The sequence below is a fragment of the Paramisgurnus dabryanus genome, chromosome 23 (genome assembly GCF_030506205.2).
Source record: "Paramisgurnus dabryanus chromosome 23, PD_genome_1.1, whole genome shotgun sequence".
Lineage (NCBI taxonomy): Eukaryota > Metazoa > Chordata > Actinopteri > Cypriniformes > Cobitidae > Paramisgurnus > Paramisgurnus dabryanus.
Genome location: NC_133359.1, coordinates 28435768 through 28461433, shown reverse-complemented (window position 1 = coordinate 28461433; position 25666 = coordinate 28435768). Strand labels below are relative to the sequence as shown.

General features: G+C 40.8%; 1 protein-coding gene and 3 non-coding genes across 4 annotated transcripts; all 4 read right to left on the bottom strand.

The window, feature by feature from the left end:
• Nucleotides 1–808: 808 nt before the first annotated feature.
• LOC135781654 (uncharacterized) lies at nt 809–25666 on the bottom strand. Its single transcript, XM_073813277.1, has 15 exons — nt 25621–25666; nt 22627–22683; nt 21873–22375; nt 13240–13707; nt 8073–8279; nt 5598–6941; nt 5290–5503; nt 4505–5086; nt 4122–4334; nt 3349–3572; nt 3124–3237; nt 2770–2936; nt 2579–2680; nt 2133–2390; nt 809–1728 (listed from the first exon to the last, which is right to left on the bottom strand). Exons 1-15 carry the CDS (start codon nt 25664–25666, stop codon nt 939–941), a joined length of 5289 nt encoding a protein of 1762 aa, XP_073669378.1. The 3' UTR covers nt 809–938.
• On the bottom strand, nt 9580–9652 carry trnak-uuu (transfer RNA lysine (anticodon UUU)). Its single transcript has one exon. It is a non-coding gene; the product is annotated as a tRNA-Lys (tRNA).
• LOC135781976 (U4 spliceosomal RNA) lies at nt 10245–10385 on the bottom strand. The gene has a single exon (XR_010545380.1). It is a non-coding gene; the product is annotated as a U4 spliceosomal RNA (small nuclear RNA).
• trnas-uga (transfer RNA serine (anticodon UGA)) lies at nt 10969–11050 on the bottom strand. Its single transcript has one exon. It is a non-coding gene; the product is annotated as a tRNA-Ser (tRNA).

Genomic DNA, 25666 nt, shown 5'->3' with positions numbered 1-25666 from the left:
ATTAGTATTTTTACTTTCTACATAAAAGTAAATTTTCAAGTATTCGTATTTTATTAGTGTTTTTCTTTGGAAAACATTCATTCCAAAGCATATTAATATAATTTTTAGTCCACTACATTTCATAATTTCACGTTTTTGGTTTATATTTAATATTTAAGTACATTAAACATCTAGTATTTTTTTACTTTTACTTAAGTAAAAAGTATTTTTGTACTTTTACTCAAGAAAGTAAAAGTACACAATTTTTTATGTAATTAGGTATTAAATCAAGTTTAATATGCAATATAAAAGGAATACACAGTATGATTCTATGCTTTAGAACGTAGTGAACATTTTTTAGTAAAGTATATTTTTTTTTCCAAGACAAACACTCTGATAAAGCACAGATCCTTGGGAAATTTACTCAAAGTACTCAAGTAATGTCTGCCTCTGCATATAAATCACCATAGTAATAACCCTGTGATTATGCAATTATGCACATTAATGCATTTAAAGCAAATTCTCTTGTAAATAAACATATTTTGTGATGTAAACTAATTAATATTCAAATAATTAACTCAAAATGTCACATGCTACATTTAAAGCTAACAGTAATATCAGTGTATAACTGTAAATGTTAATAATTCCCCCATCATGTTTCCCCCTCCTTTTTTTGGTAAACTCATTTATTTGAGAGACTACATCTGTGCAGCACAAGTGAATAAAACATATTCCAAATTGAGGATAGAGTGTTGGGTTTTGTGAATAAATGTAAAATGATTCTGCAAGTAAATCTGGCTTTAGTTTTAACAATTACATTCAATGGAGTACACTCACTGTGCTGGTATTAAGAGGAAATGAAATAAAAACGTGAAGGCTGTTCTTGGCTCCAATAAAATGATTAAACTTTATTATAACAGACAATCAACATAGAGAAAGACATGTAATGGTGACAGAAACTAAACACTCTCCTTCCAGTCATCCAGGGTCAGTCCTGAGGCTGGACAGTACCACCGCCCCTTCAGCTGGGTGTGTCCAGTTGTTTTATTTTTTTCCTGGCCACACAACTTGCAGGTGTAGTGATACTTTTCTTTTGTTAGCCTCTTCCGTGGCGGTTCCCCCCTTGACACTAGCTCCTCATCCTCCTGGGCAGCTTTCTTCAGCCTCCAGGCACGTTGCCTTGGCTGGGATGGAAGGCACTCTGTAGGAGCTTGCTGCAATGGAGAAGCTTGTGGATATGGAGGAGCATGTGGATATGGAGGAGCATGCGGAAATGGAGGAGCATGCGGATATGGAGGAGCATGCGGATATGGAGGAGCATGCGGATATGGAGGTGAATGGGGATATGGAGGTGCATGGGGATATGGAGGTGCATGTGTATAGGGAGGTGCATGGGGATATGGAGGAGCATGCAGAAATGGAGAAGCATGTGGAAATGGAGGCGCATGCTGCAACTGAGGAGTTTGCTGGAATGGAGGCGCTGGCCCAAATTGTGGAGGGAACTGGGGAGGTGGAGATGGTGGAGAGAACACAGGCTTGCTTACCGCTAGTGTGCGCTGGCGGGGGAAAGCTTCCCCCTCATGGTTTTCAGGCTCCTCAAATGTCATAGGTTCATGTGCATGTTGCACAGGGGCAGCTGGAAGTGTGTTCACTGCAGGAAGAGGCTCCTTGGCCAGGTACAGCTGTTTGGGAAGTGCAGTGCCTTGCAGCTGCATGTTCCTGTCCTTCCTCTTATCCCTCTTAAGCAGCCTACAAGACATACATTCATTATTTTATACATGTATAAAAACCTATCCTCCCTCTCTAAGGTTATTACATATTTTCTAACAAGCATGCAGGTGGATGGTTTTTCTTCATGTTAAATCTCGTTGCAAAACGAGATAACTCCATTTTTTTATTTTTCAGAAATCTCATTTTTTGGTTGTGCATTCCAATTAATATCAATTCAACTGCAGTTGGTTTGTTTTCATTTAAACCTTCATAACTTAAAAAATACAGCTAAGTAGCACCATAAAACAAAATAATAACATGATAACATAATAATAAACATGTTTTGACAAAAATGTTAAAAAAAGGGATTTATCTCGTTTTGTAACGAAACTCTTCATATACTGTCTTGACTGTATGGGAAAGGTAAATGAAATAACACATACCATGAAGATACTGTGGTGTTGTTAACCGGCACCAGACTCAGGTTCGTCTGGTTCAGGACAACCATGCTGTCCTCCAGCAGCTGTTTGATGTGGCTGTAGACGCTGACAATGGACTGAGGGATGGGCATGGTTTTCCCCTTTGCGTCCTTTGGCCTGTTGCATGACTGCTCAAACTCTTTTGCAAGTCTGAGGCAAACACAGTCACTGACCCTATGTATTCCGGGGTCCTGGGCTGCTTGGCCGTGAATCATGTATAGTCTGTGGGAGAGAAGGATGATATTTTCTGGACTGTGAACAAGGATGTAAAGTGATGAAGAACTAAGTTACAATGTCAATAGGGATTGCAATAAAATAATTTACACTCAAAAAATACTTTTCACAGTGACTCGTGCTGTCTCTTAATGATTTGTATTGAACCAAAATAATAGCAAATTGTGATCAAGCACCTCTCTGCCGCCTGCTGTCCAGGAGCAGAGCCACTCGGCTTCCTGGGTGCTCTCCATGGTCCTCCTGATGCATGTGCTTTTTTCTTAGCCTTCTGGGTGAACCTAAACAGTGAAAGAGACATCCATATGCTTCATTCATTCCATGGAATGTATGTTTAATTTTGGTGTACAAAATAATGACTATGTTGTACCTTAAAGGTTTTTTGTCCATGGCATGGAGAGCTGTGTACAGGTTGACTATGTACGCCGCCTCCTTGGCTGACAAGGCGGTGATGGTGCGATTCAAGTCAACTAGGTAGGCTGCAAGGGCATCAACTGCCTCCCATCCCACAACGCCCCTCGAGTCACATTGGCTGGTCTGAAAAGTGATAAGTGAGAAAAAGAAAAAAACAAGCAAATTAATGAACACTCTTATTTCTAATATGTGAGCAATGCTGATTTTATATTTATTTACCTTATTAAAATGTAACCACATTTACTTAACATAAGTTAAATAAGTTAAATATTGCGTTTTTGAGTAAGGTGTTGCAGAAAGTGTTTCTGACCTCTGTGATGAGGGGTCCGGGTTCAGTGTCACCCTCCACAGCACTTGGAGGATCACCAGCCCCTATCTCAGCTGACTGGCAGACAATATCAGGCATGGTAATATGTGAGCAATGCTGATTTTATATTTATTTACCTTATTAAAATGTAACCACATTTACTTAAAATAAGTTAAATAAGTTAAATATTGCGTTTTTCAGTAAGGTGTTACAGAAAGTGTTTCTGACCTCTGTGATGAGGGGTCCGGGTTCAGTGTCACCCTCCACAGCACTTGGAGGATCACCAGCCCCTATCTCAGCTGAATGGCAGACAATATCAAGCATGCTGATGGTGTCATCTGGTTCATCCTCCTCCTCAAGCACCTGCGAGGGGATTTCGGAGACCTGTGATGGAGCCAGCAGGTCACCTCTGTTGGTCTGGGCCAATAAATATTCCACTGCTATACGCTCACCTGTAACCAGTGTAAACACAAAATGAAGAAAGGACATACATTCACTATGGCATAACACAAATGTAACTGTGAGAAATATGCTGGTGATTAAAAGCATCCAAAATAAATCAAAACTCAGTAAAATATATTATATTGCCTAGAAATTGCAAAATACGCGTGTCATGTTTTCAAAATTTTCAATTTTAAAGAGTATAGGAGTTCACATTTAATCTGGGCTCTTATTGGCTGCTTTTTTCAATATTCAGTGTAAGTCATCATTCTAAAATAAAATGTTACTTTTCTAGTAACAATAATTAATCAGTAAAGTAAAAGTAATTTCAAGCATTTAACCATACCCCTTCAGATTAAATGATTTTGAAGATCATAACATTTTAGTCAAGTGAGCCTAAACTTTTGAACAGTAGTGTACGCACATCCTTATCCTACATAAACAGCATGTTTTTCACAGCCAAGAAATGCATGTCCTCTGAGTAGGGGGGTGCTTAAGAAAAAGAGGAGGAGAGGATGTAATACTCTGGTAAGCCAGTGTTGCTCTAAGATCTCTCTTACCAGTAGGTTTCCCGGGTGGGGTGATCTCTGGCACCAGATCACAACCATGGACGCGCTGGCTTAAGTTGTTAAGGTGGGAAATCAAGCGAACATCAAAGCTTCTTAGGGACGAGGCCCCCTCCACATCTACTGCCTCCTTAGCCCGACCCATGTTCCATCTTGATGCCCCCTCGAGCATGTACATTTGCATATGTACAGCATTGCACCTCCAGCCTAAGAAACAAAATACTCTGTTCAGTGAACCATTATTGTAAAGGTAATACATATGAATACCCTGCAGTGGTAATTGTGTTATTTTGAATAATTACAACACATTCTCTGTCATAACAGAAAATAACAATTAGAAAAGATATACAATACAGTATGTCTTGATGCAAATGTACCTGGAATAAAAGCACACTGATGTCGGTGAAAACTCTCCAGGGAGGAGGACCCCCTACCACACCTAAGGATGTCCAGCTCTTTGCCGCCCTTTTGGAGTGTCCCCACCTTTGTGTACAGTGCAACACCTGCAGGGTCTTGGAGGCACTCCAGGTGCTTCTGCTGCACTTTCCACACGTGGCGCATGCTGTCATGGCTCACCAGACGCAGCCCTGTGGTGTCTGTCAGCTCCCATACTGATTCCAGCAGCCCTGAAATCATGCTCCGCATCTCCTCCACTCCACGCGTTCTCCTCCTGCAGTGTCTCTTTAATTCCCCTGGGCTGATAGTGGCCATGAGCTGTTCTTCAGTGGGAGTATGTCCGCTGTGGCTGCTCTTCCACTCTGCTCTCTTGGCCTCCTTCAGGCGTTGCACATCCTCCTGGTCCCATTCAAAAACGCAGGAGGAAAGCTTGGCACAAAAGGTGCCATAGAGAGGGTGGTGTTCTGTAGTGAGGCCGCAGTTAAAGCGTCTCATGAAATGGAAGCTGTCTAAGCGCACTGCAGACCTCCATGGGTGAAAGAGCTTAGCCACTGAAGACACACCTGTAAAAAACAACGATTCATAATAACATAGACCACAACACCTGTACTGTGTGTGTGTGTGTGTGTGTGTGTGTGTGTGTGTGTGTGTGTGTGTGTGTGTGTGTGTGTGTATGTGTGTGTGTGTGCGTGCGAGAGAGAGAGAAAGAGAGAGAGAGAGAGAGAGAGAGAGAGAGAGAGAGAGAGAGAGAGAAATTTTCACCCACCTGACTGGCTGCAGCAATCCCGGTCGACATAGATGACCTCAGGTTCAGCTTGGCCCGCATTCTTGTACCGAGTGACGATGCCTTGGCACAACTCTTCCAACCCTGCACCTTCACCCGTCGTCAGAACAGAGTTCAACACCTGGCCAAACTCGTTGCCGATGTTTGTCATCCATGCAGCACTGTCCCCGATCTCGCCAGCCAGCTTTTTGGTGATCTGTAAAACAAACACAAGAAGTAAACCAATTTCCTGTTTTGTTGTAATTATACATATTTTATTTTATATACATTTTTACTATTGAAATCCTAACCTTCTTTGTTGAATCCATTTTAAGAATTCTACCATAGGTAGAAGTGATCACTCCCTTCATTTCATCCACATGGCTGAGGATTTCATTGGAATGGACCGTCTCAAACCATTGAGCAAGTGGAAGGGGCCTGAAGGGTGGTGGAGGAAGATATACAGCTGCAGAGGGGACGAAGGTAGCCATCTTACTATGACGCTCACAGTCTGAGAGGTAGCGGATGGTCTGCCGAGCCCACTCCTCGCTGTGCGCTTCCTCTATTGCAGACTGGAAGTAGGAGGAACTGTTACCAATGGTCCTGGGCTTCAGGAAAGTCATGCATTTCCTGTCCAGAGCCAGCTGTGTTGTGAGGACAGCGGGGAACATGCTCCTGTGTGCCACATCCACCTGGGAGAGCATATCCTGGCTCCATGGGCAGACCGGCTGAGAGCACTTGCTGCAACGTGGATAGTCCCCTCCCACTAGGTAGTAGCGGCTATCCACATCAATTACCTCCCTTATCTTTCTGTAGATCCCGGAGCTGTTCATTTTCCGGGAACATTTTGGGCATTTTAAAAGAATTCCCCACATCCTCATTGGTGCCCAGATGAACATCCTCTGCCGGTAGTACCACCCAGGCTCAGGAGGAGATGGTTTGGGCTTCAGTGGGGGGTGAAACCAGCAGGCTTGGATTTTTTGTTTCAGCCGGCCTGTAGGCTCATATAGGCATTTGGAAATCCACACCTGATCTGCTTCCTGGACTACTCTCCGAAACTGCTCAGGAAGAAAACCTTTCCAATTGATTGAAGTTGGTTTTGAAGTTGGTGGAGTTGCAGTGTGGTGTGGTGTGGCAGAGCTACTTGAAGGAGGGAGCAGAGATGGTGTTGTCTTTGATGGTAGAACTTTTGTGGTGGTAGTGCTTTTGTAGTTTTTCGGGGGTGGCTTTTGCGGTGATGGCACAATAAATGCTTTATAGTGAGCCGTTTGGATGTGATTCAAAAGACCAAGAGTACCCTGCACCTTGGTCCCACAGGTGTCACACATCTCCTCCACATGGTGGTCAGACAGGTGCTCTGAAAATTTGTCTCCCTCCACAAGCTGGTTGCACTTGTAGCACTGCACTTTCTGTCCTGCCACTGATGCCCCTGCCTCTGTGTCTCCTCTCCCTGCCTCTGTGTGGTCTCCGACTCCTCCTGCCTCTGTGTCTCCTCTTGCTGCCTCTGTGTTGTCTTGAACTCTCCCTGCCTCTGTGTCTCCTCTACATGTCTCCATGCCTCCTCTCCCTACCTCCATGCTGACTTGGACTTGCCCTGCCTCCGTCTCAACTACTCCTGCCTCACTGGACCCAGCACCTGATGACAGATCTGCTGGCTGGGGAGGAGTACAAAAAGAGGGCCATACACTAATAAAGAATCCTACACTAATAGTTTTCTCCAGAATTGTACAGATATATATATTATTCAATAAATAAATCCACATCCCTTACGAAAATTAAACATGGTTTTACTACAGTTAAAACAACAAAAAAAACATGGTTACTGTAGTAAAACCATGGTTTTGCTGATAGTAATCAATACACCAAAAAAACACAGTTAATACACTTTTACCACAATAAAACCATGGTTAATTTTCGTAAGGGATGCTACAATGACTATCATGACTTAAAGGAAAATTTCGGTATTTAGCACTTTGAGTCTCTTTTCTGGTTTGTTTTGGATGACCTAGAGTGGTTGACAAAGAAATTTTGAAGATTGGTCCTGTCTCGACTTTTTCACTTTTTCGTTAAGGTTGCAAAACAAGTAGCTTAGCGAAATACAGTTTCTGTGGTGTTTTTTATTTGGCATTGTCAAAATTTCGGTATCCACCACTCTAGTTCATCCAAAACAAACCAGAAAAGAGACTCAATGTGCTAAACACCGGAATTTTCCTTTAAACCTAGATTATGTTAATTCTTTGCAAAAACCCCTTTGTTCTTTCAAAAATATGTGCTCATTCATGTGTCATTACTTCCACCTACTAATCAAAGTATTCTCGTAAGTGTAGAATCTGCTATTCAGAATACATACTGGCGAGTCCCTCAAATGGCTGAATACATGTTGCGCCTTCATCTTTGAAATACTTTCGCTTCACCTTTCGCACTGTTATACTACACTCACACTGGACAAAGTCGTAGTACTGGAAGCCATGTTAATCTTGGCATGAAACGGCCACCGTAGGAGTGAAAACACGCTCGGAATTGGGCGGAGGGCTAGAAAGTAATATTCAGTTGGAATAGAATTTCACAGCTAGATGGGAGAAGTTCTTACACAATGCAGCTTTAAAAATAGAACAATATGTAAAATAATGTTTATTCATACAATGTCAATTAAAGAAAAAATTTGAAAAAAGACAAAAAGCAAACAGGCTTTATAAACAGGCATTACTGCAAAATCACTGAAGCCCACCAGAGGAAAAACAACCAAACAAACCAGAAACAATAAATTAGTAAATAGTTTCACCTACCTTATGGAACCCACAGGAGCACCGAAGGCTTCTCCCAAACAGATCCTTAGTAGAATGGCTCTGCAGGGGGCAAGCATCAATTCTCTCCAAGGCCTTTTTCCATTTCTTGGCCCCTGGCCGTTTGCCAGTTGAAAAGTGGTATTGGCCCCGAGCATATTTGAAGCAGATGTCCCTCCAGTAACTATCTGGCTTTCCTGTCTTAGTCATCTGAAAACAATAAACAAAAAATAAGTTAAGGTCAAGCCAGACTATGTGTGTAGACAGACAAACAGAGCAGAGGAAATTATACTTGTATGAGTGTATGTTATGTAGGTAGGTAGGTATGTTTGCATGATTGTTTTATAGTTGTTGTGAAGCAATTTGAAAATGTATGTTTTAAAAGGTACTATATACGTTATTTAAAAGGTACTATATAATAAATTAACACATCTGGGCACATCTGTTCGCTCTGCTCAAACACAAAACCAGGCTCCATTACCGGAGGGGATGAAACTTGCCACAACTATTACACATCTTATGGCTTTTCCCGAGAAATCGACAGTTTATATGGCAAATAAACAAATAAATATATGTTTAAAAGTATGTTCCTCTGCCTCCTTCTGGTAAAATAATGTTTATAGATGGTTTACAAAGTATTTATTAACTATTTAACAAGGTATTATAGTAATCTGTTGCGACCTTATAATAACCACCCAGATAATGTTTATAGCCACATAACTTTACAAACCAACTACTAGTAACCCTTAACAAAGTGTTAGGAATATCTGGTCCGCCTATGTAATGTTGAAGATGTTTTAAAAATGGTTTCTTAAAGATTTACACACATTGTTATTAACCATTACCCGATAAGTTACCTTATACATTATATGACGAATATAACTGTAACTGTTAATTTACAGCACAACTTATAATTAGTAAACATTATTAATTATAATTTCATTGTTTGTTTACAGTAAAAAGACTGTTTGCTAACAGTTAAATGACAATTAACGTTAATTAAAGATTAATTAACAATCAATTTACCATCTATTAATGATGGTTATTATAAGCGGCCACGTAATAAGAACGTTGAAATACAATTTGAATATCATGCTAACGGGACGGGAAATGAAATCGTTTATTGATTTGTGTTTTATGAGTGTTGCTTAATGAGTATTAATCAATTTTCCAAACCTTTATCCCGTGTTTTGAGTTGATGCGGTGAAAAAATGGCCGCCACGCTAAAGCGATAACCACGCCCCCTCCCGCGTCACAACGACTACGTCACTGTCCGGACCTGTGTTAGGACCTCGTTTGAAATTCTTTGATCTCGTTAGGAATGTGTTCGGACCTGGTTAGGAGCTGGTTCAGACCTCGTTCGGATGTTAGGACCTCGGAGGCAGTCCAGACACTGGTGGGTACGGCCACGACTACATGCTGTCGATGTTGGGAAACTTTATCCTTTCCCCGTTCCCTACGAAACGGAGCTCTAGACACAGCAGCACAAAAGGCGATCGAGGCTACTCATCGCCCGAACAGGGACTTGAACCCTGGACCCTCAGATTAAAAGTCTGATGCTCTACCGACTGAGCTATCCGGGCTCGCACCTGAGTTCCAGGGCTTCACGCCTCAGCCAAGTACGGGACTTCAGTACCATGTCCTGTTAGCTACTCTTTGGTCTATGGACAGGTTAAATATTACTAGAATGCCAGAATGAGCAGGAAACTGCTTCAGTCTTCAAACAGAGTGCGTATTATCTATTTAAGTGGAGAAATCTTGCTTCTGCATGAGACTCTCTTTACTTCAGGAAAAACACTCTTCATCCAAAACGTCACCAGAGAGGCAACGTTTCTAAGCTCAAGGAAATGTAGCTACATCTACGTAACATGCCGAAGTGACTCTTGAGCTGCACGAGAAAAAGCACATTTGACAAAACGTGACCCTGCCCGTGAAAACCCAGCTAAAATCTTTTTTGTGATTTGGTCTTTTCTACATAAAACCGTCCAACATACATAAAGGGTGTCGTTTGAAAACATCATCGTGATGTCCTTGGTACTGATTGCCACACAGAGGATGGAAATCAATGCGATGTCAAGTACCGGAATCAAACTTTGATGCTTTTAACCTCAGGACTATAAACATCAAAACAAACAAACACACACAACAAACTTCTCTTTGCAACAAACTCGTAAGTCTCTCAAGAGACTGTGAAAAATTGCCAAAGCTGACTGTATTTCAAGTCATCCTGGCGGGGTATTGTGTAAAGTTTTCAACCAGCAATGATCACGCCTCGGATAAACCTCATAGGCTACGATATTGCCTCTGCGAAAGAATGATGGAAAAGGTCACGACCTCTCCTGTGCACATACCCGGACGCTGGACGACAGGGTGGTATTCAGGCTTTAAACTGAAATTAGACTTCAGGTACTGCTTTGCTGCATGTTGTGCCTTTTCAGCAGGTGAGAGATCTGCACAAAAAGTTTGTTCATTATCCGCTTTCTACTTAGAAAAGCAAAAGTGCAAATACACGTTTGAATTATTTAAGGAAAACAATCCGGGGGAGAGAATTGTGGGAATCCTGAAAACAAAGAGGGTAGAGCCATAGTCCTTAACCTCTCAGAAAATTGCTCAGGTCAGGATCAACTCGATTAGCGACGATCTACAACAGTTGTAAACAAAGTCTTGTTCCAGCTCTTCTATGGTTTCATGCTGCACGTGCAGTATATGGTCAAAATGACAATGGAAGCCACATCACTTCACAACAGAGCCGATCTCACACACACACAGGAGAAACTATGAAAGGCTGCATAGTTTTCCCACTGTGCAACCCATGGTACCAACTTGAGCTGCAGAAATAAAGCAAATCGTGAGCTGGAACATCCAACAAGAGAGAGGCCGAAGCCAGGGAACAGACACTCGTAGTCGGCAGGGCTTGAACCTGTGCAGGAAGACCCCAATGGATTTCAAATCCATCGCCTTAACCACTCGGCCACGACTACAACAGGGTAAGCTGGTGAGCTCTCTGGGCCTGGTGTGTGCTGGAAAAGAACTTGACGGTCAGGCAACCAGCCGATCACAAAAGGGGCAGGAGCGGGAAGACTATGGAGCGAATTTTGTGCCAAAATTTTACAAACAAATCCAGCATTTTGCAAACAAACTCAATCTGCTTTGCAAAGGGAAAACTTGACTCGCAAACAAACAGAAAATGCTTTGTAAATAATAAAGGCAATTTGAGAGAAATGCAGAGGTGTTACAAATATGTACTGTGTTTTGTAAATGTGACCATGATTTTCTCACAAATGTGACCATGATTTTCTCACAAATGGGACCATGATTTTCTCACAAATGTGACCATGCAATCCAAATCAGCAGATGGCGCTGTTTCAACTTTTTTCAGGCATTTTCAACTAGTCTCCCTGAAAAGCCCTGAATTTTAACTTACATATCACCCCTGACAGTGCAAACAACTGAATGAAGACAAAATTAATTTTTCGGGGTTCATGTTGTTAATCTCTGGAATTATTGAAAGTGTTGATAATAATAAATGTCTGTTAATAGTAAACACACTCTGTGTGTAAAGACATTGAATTCCATCTGAATTCTATACATTTGCAATTGTCAATCCCTATTCCCCGTCTGATTCTCTAAATTCTCTGTCTCTGAAATTCTCTTCTTTTGGTGATAAGAAACTCACCATCACTGGACTGTTTTAAGTGATCCTTAAAGACTTATCCTTTTACAATAGCTTACTATTGCTAAATGATTATTACTAACTTGTTTACTGTTGTAAGTGTATGTTCCTGAGAATCTCTTATATTATGGTGCTTTGAGTTCTAGAAAGTGCATTATAAATAAAATGTATTATATTCCCTGCACAAAAATAACAGCTAATACCAGCCTATGCCGGTTGACTGGTTCAAGATGGTGTTCCAGCCTGGTTTTAGCTTAAGCTAGTATTAGAAGGATTTTTGCTTTTATACTGTAGCTGGTCAGGCTGATCACACCAGCCCAAACCAGCTTGACTAGGCTGGAAGCTTTGCCAGCTTGGCTAGGGTGAAAGAAGCTGGTTTAAACTGGGACTCCTAGCCTGACAAGCTAAGACCAACTTTAAAAGGATTAACATTTTGTAGAAGTTTATCTTGTTCAAAGTGCTCAAATGACTATGATCCTGGTTGGTTGGTTACTGTTGTTTGAACTGGCCACTCTGTCCAGACAGCCGATGTTGGGTTTATTATGTCCTTACCACACACTTTCTCCAAAGAGTTTCATTTATTATCCTGCATCTTTTGATAAGCATTGCAAGTTGAATTCAATGTCTTGACACACAGAATTTGTTTACTATTAACAAACATTTATTATTATTAACACTTACAATAAATTCAGTGAGATTAACAGAACGAAGCCCGACAAATGAAATGTCTTTATTCAGTTGCTGCCACTGTCAGGGGTGATATGTACGTTAAAATTCAGGGCTTTTCCCCTGGGCTTTTTTCCAATGCCTGAAAAAGTTGAAACAGCACCATCTGCTGTTTTGGATTGCATGGCCCCATTGGTGAGAAAATCATGGTCACATTTGTGAGAAAATCATGGTCCCATTTGTGAGAAAATCATGGTCACATTTGTGAGAAAATCATGGTCACATTTGTGAGAAAATCATGGTCACATTTACAAAACACAGTACATATTTGTAACACCTCTGCATTTTCTCTCAAATTGCCTTTATTATTTGCAAAGCGTTTTCTGTTTGTTTGCGAGTCAAGTTTTCCCTTTGCAAAGCAGATTGAGTTTGTTTGCAAAATGCTGGATTTGTTTGTAAAATTTTGGCACAAAATTCGCTCCATAGAAGACCCCAACAGACTTTCCTGGAAGGGCTGCCGTGACCCGGATTCGAACCGGGGTTGCTGCGGCCACAACGCAGAGTCCTTACGTTAGTAATGTTGAAGACGTAAGGGATGTGTTATTCAAAGTCTCTGTGTTTGTATATGACATTGACATAAGAGATGTGTGATTCAAAGGCTGTGTGGGTGCAAGCGATGTTGACGTAAGGGATGTAAAGTTCAAAGTTTGTGTGGTTGCAAACGTAGTTGACGCAAAGGAGGTATGGTTCAGAGTGTGTCTGGTTTCACGCTACGTTGATGTGAAGGTTGTAAGATTAAAAGGCTGTGTGGTTGCAAGTGAATTTGATAACAGGGAAGTGTGGTTCAGAATCGGAGTTACAGGTGTTGGAGTCAATGGCTGTGTGGTGTGATTCCGGACCTGAGTAACCGGAGGCGGCGTCGTGATGTTGTTCAAAGCATGAACTGGCCACAAGCATATGATGATCAGGCATGTCGTCAGATGTGTTCTGTCCATGGTCATTTCCTGATGCCACACATTGTGCCTCGTTGCTTTTAGCAGAAGTTTCTTGGTTGTTTGTTCCAAGGCTGTCCTCTCTGGTCTCTGTGTTTTCTCTATGAGCTTTGGTGCAGTGGTTTAAGTGGTACCACATGTTACTGCCTTCCACTCGAACTGCTGTTGGGGTAGCGGCCACCACTTTATATGGTCCCTCCCTTCTGGCTTCGTTCCATTTCCTCCTGAAAACCCTCAGATAGACTTGGTCCCCTGGGACAATTGGACATGTGGTCTCCGTCTCCTCACTCGGCTGCTTTCTCTGTTCCTGCACATAAATAGCTTTATGGATAGCAGTTAGTTTTTTCATGTATGACCTTAATTCCATTTGCAATTGCTCTAATGGAGGCCTCTACAGTGTGGAGCGGGCATAGGTCGACCTGTAAGCATTTCATGCAGTGTTAAATGTGTATTTCTGTTAGTTTGCATGCGATAGCTCATTAGTGCAAGAGGTAAAGCATAAATCCAGTTAAGTTTAGTACTAGCACATATTTTTTTGAGTTTTGCCTTAATGATTCCATTGGCTTTTTCAACCATCCCTTGAGATTGTGGATGATAAACACATCCCAATCTTTGCTTTATTCTTAAATGTTGAAGTACTTGTTTTACTGTTTTTTGTATGAACACTGACCCATTGTCTGAACTTATTTCTGATGGTATTCCGAATCTAGGAAATTTGATTACTGTTCCGGCTCCTTCGTCAGCGGACGGTACAGCCTTCACCCAACGACTAAACCTACAAATAACAACAAGCAAATATTTCTTACCCTGCACTCTCTTAATCATATCCACATAATCCATCACCAAGTGTTTTAACGGTCCCTCTGGTACCGGAATATGACCTATTGCTGTTGTTATTCCTTTTCTGACATTGTACTTAACACAAATTTCACATGCTGACAAAAATTCCTCTACTGTTGCATACAAATAAGGAGACCAATATCCCTGTTCTTTCATTTTTCTAATCACTTCCGCTCGAGCACAGTGGTCAAATCCATGCGAGTTTGAGAGTCTTTTGTGGCCCCTCTTCGGTGCCACATAGATTGCTCATATGGTCCTGCATGTTGTTGAATCTGAGCAATATCATCAATGTTTGGGTTGGGTTCAATAAGAACTTCAGGGGCCCTATCTTGCACCCAGCGCAATTGACTTTGTCAGTGACGCATGTATCATTCGTATTTTGCACCGGCGCACAGCGTGTTTTTCCCTCCACAGACGCACGTCGGCAAACTAGGGAATGAACTTGCGCTCCCTGGGCGGTTCAGCGCAAAAAAAGGAGGCGTGTTCCGGCGCAAACCATCCCTGATGCTATTTTCATCATCATCATCATCATCATCATCATCATTAATCGGCTGCGAACAAAACGGGTTTGCAGTCGGTCACTGATGCTGTTTTGCAGTTTCAAAAAACAATTGCGCCACTGACCAGAAAAAAAAAGTCAGTGGCGCGTTGCGCGTTGTTCATTATGCTATTTTAAGGGCGCATGCTTGACCATAATGTATAGCGTGCACAACGCGCACACACTTTGCTTATCTAATCTACACAGATGCAACAGTTATTTTTTAAAATCATAAATTGTTACAATAAAAAATATTAACACATCATAGTGGTGAGCATTGTGGTGTTAGTTTTTATTTATTGTGTGGCTGCGTTAAAAAATTCTCATGCAAATAACGATTAAAATATTTTCATAAGTTTGTTGTGTGGCTGTATTACGTTTATTTTATATAAATAATAATTAAAATGTTTTCATAAGAAACCTTAATGTACATGAACTTGATTTGTAAGAGTACTTTGGGGTTGGACCTTGCTTGCGTTTCTTGGGTCCGATTTCAAAGCCCCCAAACCCTTTCAGCGGTGAGGGTGGACGCAGCGATGTCCTCTGCTGGCGTCAGGTCCTGAGGCAGATCCACCTCCTGTTACATGGCGTGCCCGATTTATGCTGGCAAGCTTGGGATTCCTCCGTCTCCTGACATCATTGTAGCGCTTGGCGCAACAATGGGGATCCCAGCTGATGAGATTGTGGCTATTTCCTCTCACGCCTGTTTAACATACGCTGATTTGGGCGGATTTCTCATATCCCCATACAAAACAACTTCTCTGTCTTTAACTGTTCTTACAAGAACGTGGGTCTCCTCAGCTGTAAACCGCTTCTGGCGTACGCCTGGTAAATCCGTCCTAATAATAGCAACCCGCCATGGAACTTGCACCCTTGCGTTTAAAGGGAATTTTAGAGTTATTTCTCACGCCGGGAAAATAGCAACAGCGCCCAAGATCCGCCCACAAACTCACTTGCGCGTTGCGCTTCGCACTTGCGTTTCAGATCGTTAAAATAGGGCCCCTGGAGCTATTATTGCCACCTGACACCCGGAGGCCTTTTTAACCTCCAAATCTGCAGCATTATTACCCTTGATGACATAACCATTTCCTTTTTTGTGAGCTTGACATTTGATAATGGCTAGTCGTTTTGGCAACATCATAGCAGAGATTAATTCAACTATCTGTTCAACATGTTGAATAGGAGTTCCATCACTCCTTTTGAAACCCCTTTGTTTCCATACTGCCCCATAGTGGTGACAGATGTCGTGGCTATAGGCAGAGTCGGTCAAAATTTTTGCTGTTTGCCCTTTTGCCAATTTACATGCTGCTGTAAGAGCTTTTAATTCTGCCAATCGGCTGTGTGCAGTGTTGGGACAGTACAGACACAAAATCTTCTCCCTCTTTTTCACTACTGCATAACCAGTGTGAATTCCTGAATGATCCCCGAAACTGGATCCATCCACAAAGTAAGTGACTTCTGCTTCGGTAATTGGGACAGATTCGAGATCGGGTCGTAACCTGGTGAATGCTAACGAGTCAGCAACACATTCATGTGGCTCACCTTCATAAGCCAAAGGAATCAACTCCACAGGATTCACTGTGTTACACCGTTTAATTGTTATATCTGGATGTGTCAGTAGTAACAAATATGCCAAAATACGGGCTTGTGTCAAAACAAACTTTCCCTGTTCTATTAACTCTGCAATTTTGTGATGGGTATATATGAGAACTGGATACCCCATAGTTATTGAAGAGGCCTTTTCATATGTCTGAAATACTGCTGCAAGACCTTGTTGATAACAAGGTGGATATCCTTGTGCTACATTGTCTAGTTTAGTACTGTAGTATGCTATTGGTTGTTTTTCCTACCACTGCAGGTTTCTTGCATTAATACTGCAGAAGCATATCCATCAGCTCTGTTAGCAACATACAGGTGAAAGGGTTTTGTATAATCAGGTGTACTTAAAGCAGGTGCTTTTTGAAGCTCCTGTTTAACTCTTTCACCGCCAGCGTTTTTAAAAAAAGTTGCCAGCCAGCGCCAGCGTTTTTCATGATTTTCACCAAAGTTTAATGCCTTCCAGAAAATGTTCTTCTTTAAATATATAAACAAACAATACACCAAATGAAAGAACAGACCCTCTGCTTTCAAACAAAAAAAACCGTTTCATCCTACCTTTAGTGGTTCTTTTGCAATCAGCTTTTGAATATGGGTAGGTTTTTGCAAAAACCATATTTTGAGCAAAAAGCAGAGAGAATTCCATTTTTGTGACGGACTTTTCATAGAGATCCCATTCAGAGCGATCTTTAAAACAGACACGGACATGCAGCAGCTTGCCATAGGGCAATACTTCCGGTTTTAAAAAGTTCGGAAGGGCGCCACCTGGTGGATAATAGCGGTATTGCGGAAAGACGGAAAATCTCGTCATTGGCGGGGAAGCGTTTTCTCTTAATTGACGAGATATCTCGTCAATGGCGGGGAAAGAGTTAATCGACTCAAAGGCTGCTAATGCATCTGTAGTCCACTTTAAGGGAGCACTAAGATTTTGTAGCCCAGCCTGTTTCATAATGTCTCTCAATGGTGCTGTTCTGATTGCATAATCTTCTATCCAATCAGCATTGAAACCTGTCATGCCCAAAAAAGTCATCATCTGTCCTACTTTTTGTGGCAATGCTGCTTTACTTATGCCTTCTAGGTGTGCTGGGGCTATGGCCTTTGTTCCATATGAGATTAACCGCCCTAAATATTCCACCTGTGGCTGGCAATATTGTAGTTTGGTTTTGGATACTTTATGACCTCCTTGAGCTAGTTTAGTCAGTACCGTTATTGAATCTCTCTGGCATTGTTCCAGTGATGTTGAATAAATCATCAAATCATCCATGTATTGCAGCAAAGTGCTGTCTATCATGAGATCTGCCAAATCAGCTTTGAGTACCTGATTAAATATTGTCGGTGACAATTTGAATCCCTGGGATAATTTTGCATATGTATGTTGTTTACCAGCATAAGTAAATGCAAACAAATATCTACTTTCCTCAGCAATTGGTACACTAAAAAATGCAGAACATAGATCAATCACAGTGAAGTATTTGGCATCAGGGGGGACATTTGTTAGCAGAGTGTGTGGGTTTGGCACATCAACTTGACTATCCTCTACTACAGGGGTGGGCATCGAGGGCCACAGTCCTGCAGAGTTTAGCTTCAACCTTAATCGAACACACCTGAATGTCATTTCCAAACAGTCCTGAAGACTTCAATTAGATTTTTCAGCTGTGTTTGATTAGGGTTGGAGCTAAACTCTGCAGGGCTGTGGCCCTCAGGACCAGGAATTGCCCACCCCTGCTCTACTATGTCATTTATTGCTCGTAGATCATGTATGAGGCGCCATTTAGTTTTGTTTGCTTTAATTACAGGAGAAATTGGAGTGTTACAATAGCTGCTTGTTTCAAAAAGTACTCCAGCTTCCATTAATCCTTCAATGGTATCTTTTATGCCTGATTCAGCCTCTGGGCGTAAGGGGTATTGTGCTTTCCTGGGAAGGCAAGCGTTTGGTTTAAGTTTCACTTTTACTGGGCTGGCTGATTTTACCAAGCCCACATCTGTTTCATATTTGGACCATAGCTCTGATGGGACTTGTCGTTCTACATCCTGGAGTAATTTAGCAGTATAACTCTCTTCTGTTTCAGGTTCTGTCATCATTTGAATTTGTTTCTGCTGATTAATAATTACTTCCTGAGGAATTCCTAACAGTGAGGTTCCATTAGTGTTGCTTTCGTCAACGAAAAGTATGACGAAATATAGTCGTCAACGAACCTTTTTCACGTGACGAAAACGAGACGAGACGTAACGAAAATGCTGGTCATGTGACGATGACTATAATAAAATGTATAATGCAATATTGTTGACGAATAAAAACGAGACTAAAAGTGGTTTACAAAATAAAAACTAAGCTAAAATGTCTCTTCATTTTCGTTGACCAAAACGAGACGAGACGAAATGTTATAACGTTATTTCGTCTTTTACCCATCTCAGCATCTCCGCGCCCCCACCACCTGACTGCAGGTGATCACGTGTGTTGTTGGCGCTGCGTAGATCAATCAAAACATGAAAGTACCGCGAGAGTGAGTAGAAAGCATGCGGAGCAGTCTGCTCTCGCGATGCTGTGATATCATACGCCTCCATTTGCACGTTAATGGGCATTTCAAACAGTGTACGCGGCAACCGCGAGACATGCGGAAAGCGGAGAAACGGGGGCGGTTACAGAGGTGAAGCAGAGTTGGTCCACAAGCCTTGCTCGTGCACCTAAGATCCTCTCCCTTTTACGGACACGACTCTTCATGGCAGTCGCTGTTGAAGATAAACACATTTCCACTAAATGCTGCACAAAACGCTTCCACTACATGAGAAAAGCTGTAGCCGCGCGGCGATTCCGACCGGGAAGATGCAGCATTCTGGCTCCAAATGTAAAAGAAAAGTCCAAAATAAATCCCGTGCATCACTTTCAGGTCAGTTCAACAAGCCTGTTAAAATCTATAGCTTTGATTGCTGACACCACCAGTATAACAATGTACAAATTTATATCATGTAACAGTTGTTTAAATGACATTGTGCTGCGTTGCGTTTTGAAACGTAAATATATCTATGCTAAAGACATTCGTTGTTTTGTATATGCTTAATAACTACACTTATTTATTATTTAAATAAACAAAACATACTTCGCTGAATACTTGAGTATTAAATCAATCAAACACCTGTACTGTTGAGAACATAATCATACATACCAACTTTGCTTTTCTTAATAGACAACTGCTGTTTTCTTAAAGCTGACTTTTAATTTACTTACAAGAAAAACATTTAGTAATTCTCCAAAATTGCTTGGATTTATACTGACATTTAAGATCAGCTTTGTCACATTAGATTAAGCCAAAGTCCATTAGGTACACTGGTGGTAACGTACAGATGCAGAAATATAAACTATAATAATATATAATTACATATGTATGATTGTAGTTTGTGCTGCTGTCAAAATACAATTATAAATGTTAACAATAGCATATTTCTATTCTCACACATACTATAGTTGTGTGTGACCCATTTGACCTTGTGTGTGTGTGTGTGTGTGTGTGTGTGTGTGTGTGTGTGTGTGTGTGTGTGTGTGTGTGTGTGTGTGTGTGTGTGTGTGTGTGTGTTTGCTTAGACTACTTTTGTTTTGATTATGTAGACTTTTATGTAGACTCTTACGAACAGTCAAGTCACTCACTCAGAGGATAGTAAAATAAATATCTATTCAAATCAGAGCATCTTCCATGTCTGGAATGGATGTATTATTGGGTCTATAAGGTAACAATAATATAACTTTTGTTTGAAATGGGTTTGGCTAAAAGAAAATATTGTTTTGTCTATAATACTATTAGGTCATTATACTATATGGGTTAAATAGAATTGCATTACTAAAAAGAGACTAAATACAATTTCACTGACTAAAACTAGACTAAAATGTCATCAGTTTTCGTTGACTAAAACTAGACTAAAATAGTAATGGATAAGTCTGACTAAAATAAGACGTAAATGGCAAGAATTTTAGTCGACTAAAACTTGACTAGACTAAAAAGAGTATGACGTGACTAAAACTAATAAAAACTAAAATGACAGCTTGACACAAAGACTAGACTAAAACTAAAATGAAAACAGGCTGCCAAAAACAACACTAGGTTCCATACAGAATTTTAATGTAATTCTTATCAGCAGAATGAAAGGATTTTCTGTTGTCTCCCATTGACTTTGTGTAGCCTTTTTCAGCATAGGCCCAACATCTTTTGTTTTCCAGCTTTTTCCTACATATAGAGATATATGTGGTACAGAATCTGCTATGGTAAACCATTTGTTTGTGAAGTCATTCTCCATTAAGGTTATAGCTGCTCCCTGTTTACCTATAATGATAGAATCTGAAATTAACTCAATTTGTTGCTTTTTGGTTTCTTCCTGCCATCTCGTTTCAAGTTCTGTACTTCTGAAAGGATCATACATCATTGCACAATGGAACTGTGATTTTGGTATTTGTGCATCAGTAATCTGTGCTTCAATGAATTTACCCCATTTATCAAATGCTTGTTTCACATCATTCTCTATCTGTCCTAACCAGTACACATTAGCTTTTGGCTCAGAGATCATCATTTGAGTTCCTTTTATATCCACATACACTCCCTCTACAGAACACCAAATTTTAAGACCCAATTTACACAAAGCATCTCTTCCTAAAAGATTAATAGGAGTCTGGTTTGATATCAGGATTGGTAAGGTCACGCGGTTGTTTTTAGTTTGTAGACAAATCGGAGCGGTCATTGGAATTAACTGCGTTTGTCCCGAGAATCCTATTGTCTTTACAAATTTGCCAGACATGGGGGGATGTGATGCATAATTTGAATTTACACATGTATAAACCGCTCCTGTGTCTACCATCATGGGTATGCTTTTGCCTTCTACTTCAACCTGTAAAATTGGTTCTTGATTTGCATTAGTGGTTAAAATTGGTAACTGACTCTCCCCAATAGGATTCTCTGGGCACCCCTAAAAGTCTGGGTTTGTGCCTACCCAGGGGTTCACAGGACCTCGCACAGACCGCTGCCAATTCTTCCCCCTTCTACCCCCAGGGGACTGAGTCCACGGATTGGTCGGGCAAGCACTCTTGATATGTCCCCTCTCTCCGCACCCCCAACAGTTTAATTCAGGAAATCTGCCTGTTCCTCTCCTGTCCCCTTGTGGTGGATTTCTTGTCCACCCCATCGGCTCTGGGGGCTGAGTGTATACATTGATGACGGGCACAGGGGTCTGGTGTGCATTAGGGGGGTTTGTTGTGGGCGGAGTCGGCTGGACAGCTGGTGGAGGAGAAGTCACAGGAGCCATCACTGACATCTGGTTGGGTTCGTCTTTCTGCACTGCTGCTTGAATCTTTCTCTTATTTTTGTTTGAAAGTTCTTCCAGCTGTAACTGTGTCAGTTTTCTTCGCAGTTCTTTCTCTTGCGTTTTTTAAGCTTTTGTTAATTTTTTCTCAACAAGTCCACAGCATGAGACACATGGTCACAAAACTCTTTGTGTGATTTAGAGTTTAGACCTACCACATCTTCTAGTTTGCTTTTTACAGTCTGTGGCATAGCATCCACTATGGCATTTCTGAAAAGCGTGGTCATCAGAGGATCCCCCTCGGGGTCTCCCTCAGTCTCTTGTTTCCATCTCTTTAATTGTCTTTGAACGTAAGTGATGGGGTTTTCTGTTTCCCCCAGTTCCTCCCCCTTCAGTGCCTTGGGGTCGATTCTGGTTTCATATTCAGTTCGTAAAACTAGCCACACTGCGGGGCGGTACACATCAAAAACAACTCCATCCATGTCATAGAAATTCACGGCTCTGTGTAAATTAGCGTCTTGAAGGATTTGATCAGTTTTAGCTCCCCCTACGATCTTCGCTAGGAGGGCTTTGATGTCTCCTACTGCAATCAGCTTCCCAGCTAATTCCTCCTTCAAAATCCTGATGAACTTACCAGCCCCCTCGTGGATGTCCGGGAGTCGGTTGACTAGTCCCTCGAGATCTTGTGAAGCCCAGGGGACGTAATTACCTTGCGCTCCTTTAAGTAAAATGGGGAGCTGTTTTGTTAAAGGTCTAAGTGATTTTTCTTCCCCGCGTGCAGTCAGACTGTTATCCCTTCATCCTACACGGCTTATCAATCACACTTATCCCTTATAGGGCTTATCAAACATTCACCTTACACCCACCAGACAGTAATTACACACCCCCCTTTTTCAGCCCTAGGGACTGTCCAAGGGAAACGCTCTCACTGCCTGCCAGATGCAAAGTTTATTTAACACACTCACACACTGCAGCTTGCAACCCCACTCAAAATTTCCACGCTCACAGACACAGAGTACTCCAACACTGAACACCAAAAAACCACACAGTTTAACTTATACACTAAAAACAATTAATCATTGCACCTCCATCCACATGATTAATAAACAATATACAGATAAACACTGTATATCAACTTGTAATATTGATAGCACTTCCTCAACACAATATTACCTTATGTGTCAATACCACTTCCCCAACATGTCACATAAACAATAAACAGATAAACACTGTACATTACCCTATGTGACAATAGCACTTCCCCAACATTACACACAAACCATATACGTGTTCTCTTCACTTACGAATCTGTGTCAAATCACTATGATCATAAAGCCAACTCATCAGTAAGTCAATACAGATTCATGCATGCATGCCTTTGTTAAATTGTAATCTTGAAATCAAAACCCATTTGCACATATACGGTTCTTAAATTTAGAAGAGCTTAAATGTCTCACCACTTTGGGCAATTCTGGCAAACAACACAAACCTAACTAATAAGCAAAAAGTGCTTACCTTAGTATATGGCCATTCTTGTTTGTGTTGTTCGTCAGGTCCGCCCAGCTGGTACGACTGTCCAGCCCTGTCCCATCCGGGTCACGGCACCAAATGTTGTGGTTTTCCTTTTCCTCAAATGAAACAATCTTCAGTCTTAGGTTTTGATTTCAAAGATGGACTTTATTGTTAGCGAAATAAAGCCGTGAGGAGATCTTGCAAGATCCACTAAAGTTTTACTGTACCACCAGTGGTATATATATATATGGTGGCTACCCCACCCCCATAAATGTGAACTCCATACATTGGTCTAATATTCAGAAACATATGGTTTGTATCATATAGAAAACATATGGCATCACTTTGTCAAGATTACAGTACGTCCTTTGTCTAGGCCTTCAGCATGTATAGATTCTCACCATGTCATTTTTGAACAAACTGCAATGCATGCAGGTAAATTTCTTACACACACACACACACACACACACACTGGTAAACTTAGTGATACATATAACTGGTTATATTCATATAGAAAAACATAATGGTAAAGTAAGATTATACTTAATTCCTTTATATTCGGATTAAAACAAACTTCATCACGGGTTATGTTACGTGTAGAAATGGCAAGTGGGAGAGAAAAGGAAGTCTGCCCGCAGTTGGAGGATGCGCCAGCGTCGTATAAGTTTGGTGTGTGAAAACATTTTTATTTCATGTTACCTATGATGACAGCGGAAATAAAACAATAGATAGAACTGCAGTCTATGGGTTGAATGTGTTCGAACAGCCCCAGGTGATCGCCTTCTCTCCGACCATTTATCTAATCTGAGGTACTGAACACATTTTACGTCTTTTCGTATTCAGCGCTATTTTTAGCCTTTCATTGATAAAACGAAAGAATGAAAGTTGCGCGATCTTATTTCATAAATTATTTTCAAAGTAATCATGACAGAAGTAGTCAAAAGTGGACAAAAGAGACGGATGTAAATATTACAGGTGTTAACGTTATGTTTCTCTCTCGTTATGTTCATATACTCTCTGCAGTATTTAAGCATTAAGCATTTTTAAGTGCTAAAAATGCACACAAAGTTCATGTAGATGGCAATACACATTCTCTTTTTTGCCAAATAAATGAAAAGCATGTTGAAATCATCAATGTCTTTTTTACATTTAGGGTTTTTGCAATGTAGTGTTGTCTTTTTAATTTTACTCTTTGGAGGAAGCAAAATCCTGTTATCCCCAAAAAGTGGTGTTTTACATAAATTACTCCATCCAGAACAACAACAAATTTGACCTGCCTTAAAATGTTTAACACATGTAGTTTTGCATAATTTCTAATAAAATGTTAACATAAATTCAATCAATTTGTTAACTTGATAAAACAGAAAAATACTGGGAAAAACAAGTTTGATCACTATAGTGCTTAAATTAGTTCTTGCAGGGTAAAAAAACACATTCTCACATTATTCTGAAAATTAGAGGGGTCCGAGGGGCCTCCAACATAAATTTTGCCTAGGGCCTCCAAATATCTAGAACTGGCCCTGAGTACAATACTTTTATTCTACCTCTCAAGTGCCTCCATAAATGTACATTTGTATACTTCAAATGTTTATATTTCAAAGTCTATATTGTAAATATCCTCTGATTCTATTTTATTTTATTTGCAGTAGTACTTCATCCATCACCCAGCACCTTAGCTTAATTGCACCTTAAAGAGCACCTATTATGCTAATAAATTAGCACGTTAGCATGTTATTGTAATATCCCATAGTATAAACATGTTATTAAAACTTTAACTAATGCATTGTGTGTCACGGTTTCAACCGTGTTTCTGTTGTCTCTGTTCTGATTGTTGTCATCTGGACTTTTGTGGGATTTTTATGTTGTTTTATTAATCAGTATGTCATGTTATAATTGATATGTGCCATTATGCTTTCTGTGCTGAGATATGTGAGAGACTGTCTGTGTGTAAAGTTGAGAGTCTGTGTGGTTTCGGTTGGGGGAGAAACAGCATATGCTGAGGAATGTACGTCTGGAAATTGTTAAGATAAGAGAGAGAGGCCTGAGGGAGAAAAGCAAACAGGGAACCATGTTATTAACTAATGCTTTAATATTCACAGGATAAAATATGCAATGTATTTCTTACTTAATCAGTATTAATCATTGAATAATTGATGTAATAAATATAAGATGTTGTCTTTGATAAATTTGTATTAACCAATGAAATGAAGGTTGCATATAGAATAACTTAATGGGGGCAGGGCAGCTCAACCTTGAAGAAACAGAATCTCCTGTGTTTGTTCTTCGTGTCTGTGTGTGTCCATTTTTGCCTACAGGCTAAAATTGGGTGTGGTGAGGGAGTCAGATTCACGAGGAAAAGCAGCCTTTGTGGGTGGAGATTTTCTGAAGAAAGATCGACGTCACATAATATATAAATAATTGTCAAAAAAGAGGCTGTGTGTCTTCGCTTACCAAATGTGGTCATGAGAAGATCCAGCGCGCTGTTAAACTTTTTCAT

What these genes read in the sequence shown, in the direction of transcription:
- LOC135781654 (XM_073813277.1), bottom strand. Translation starts at nt 25,666, where the DNA reads ATGAAAAAGTTTAACAGCGCGCTGGATCTTCTCATGACCACATTTG. An exon ending in GAGTGGGGTTGCAAGCTGCA is followed by an intron (nt 22,376 to 22,626) that starts GTGTGTGAGTGT and finishes TTTTACTTAAAG; the next exon opens with GAGCGCAAGGTAATTACGTC. An exon ending in CCGGACCCCTCATCACAGAG is followed by an intron (nt 3,238 to 3,348) that starts GTCAGAAACACT and finishes ATATAAAATCAG; the next exon opens with CATTGCTCACATATTACCAT.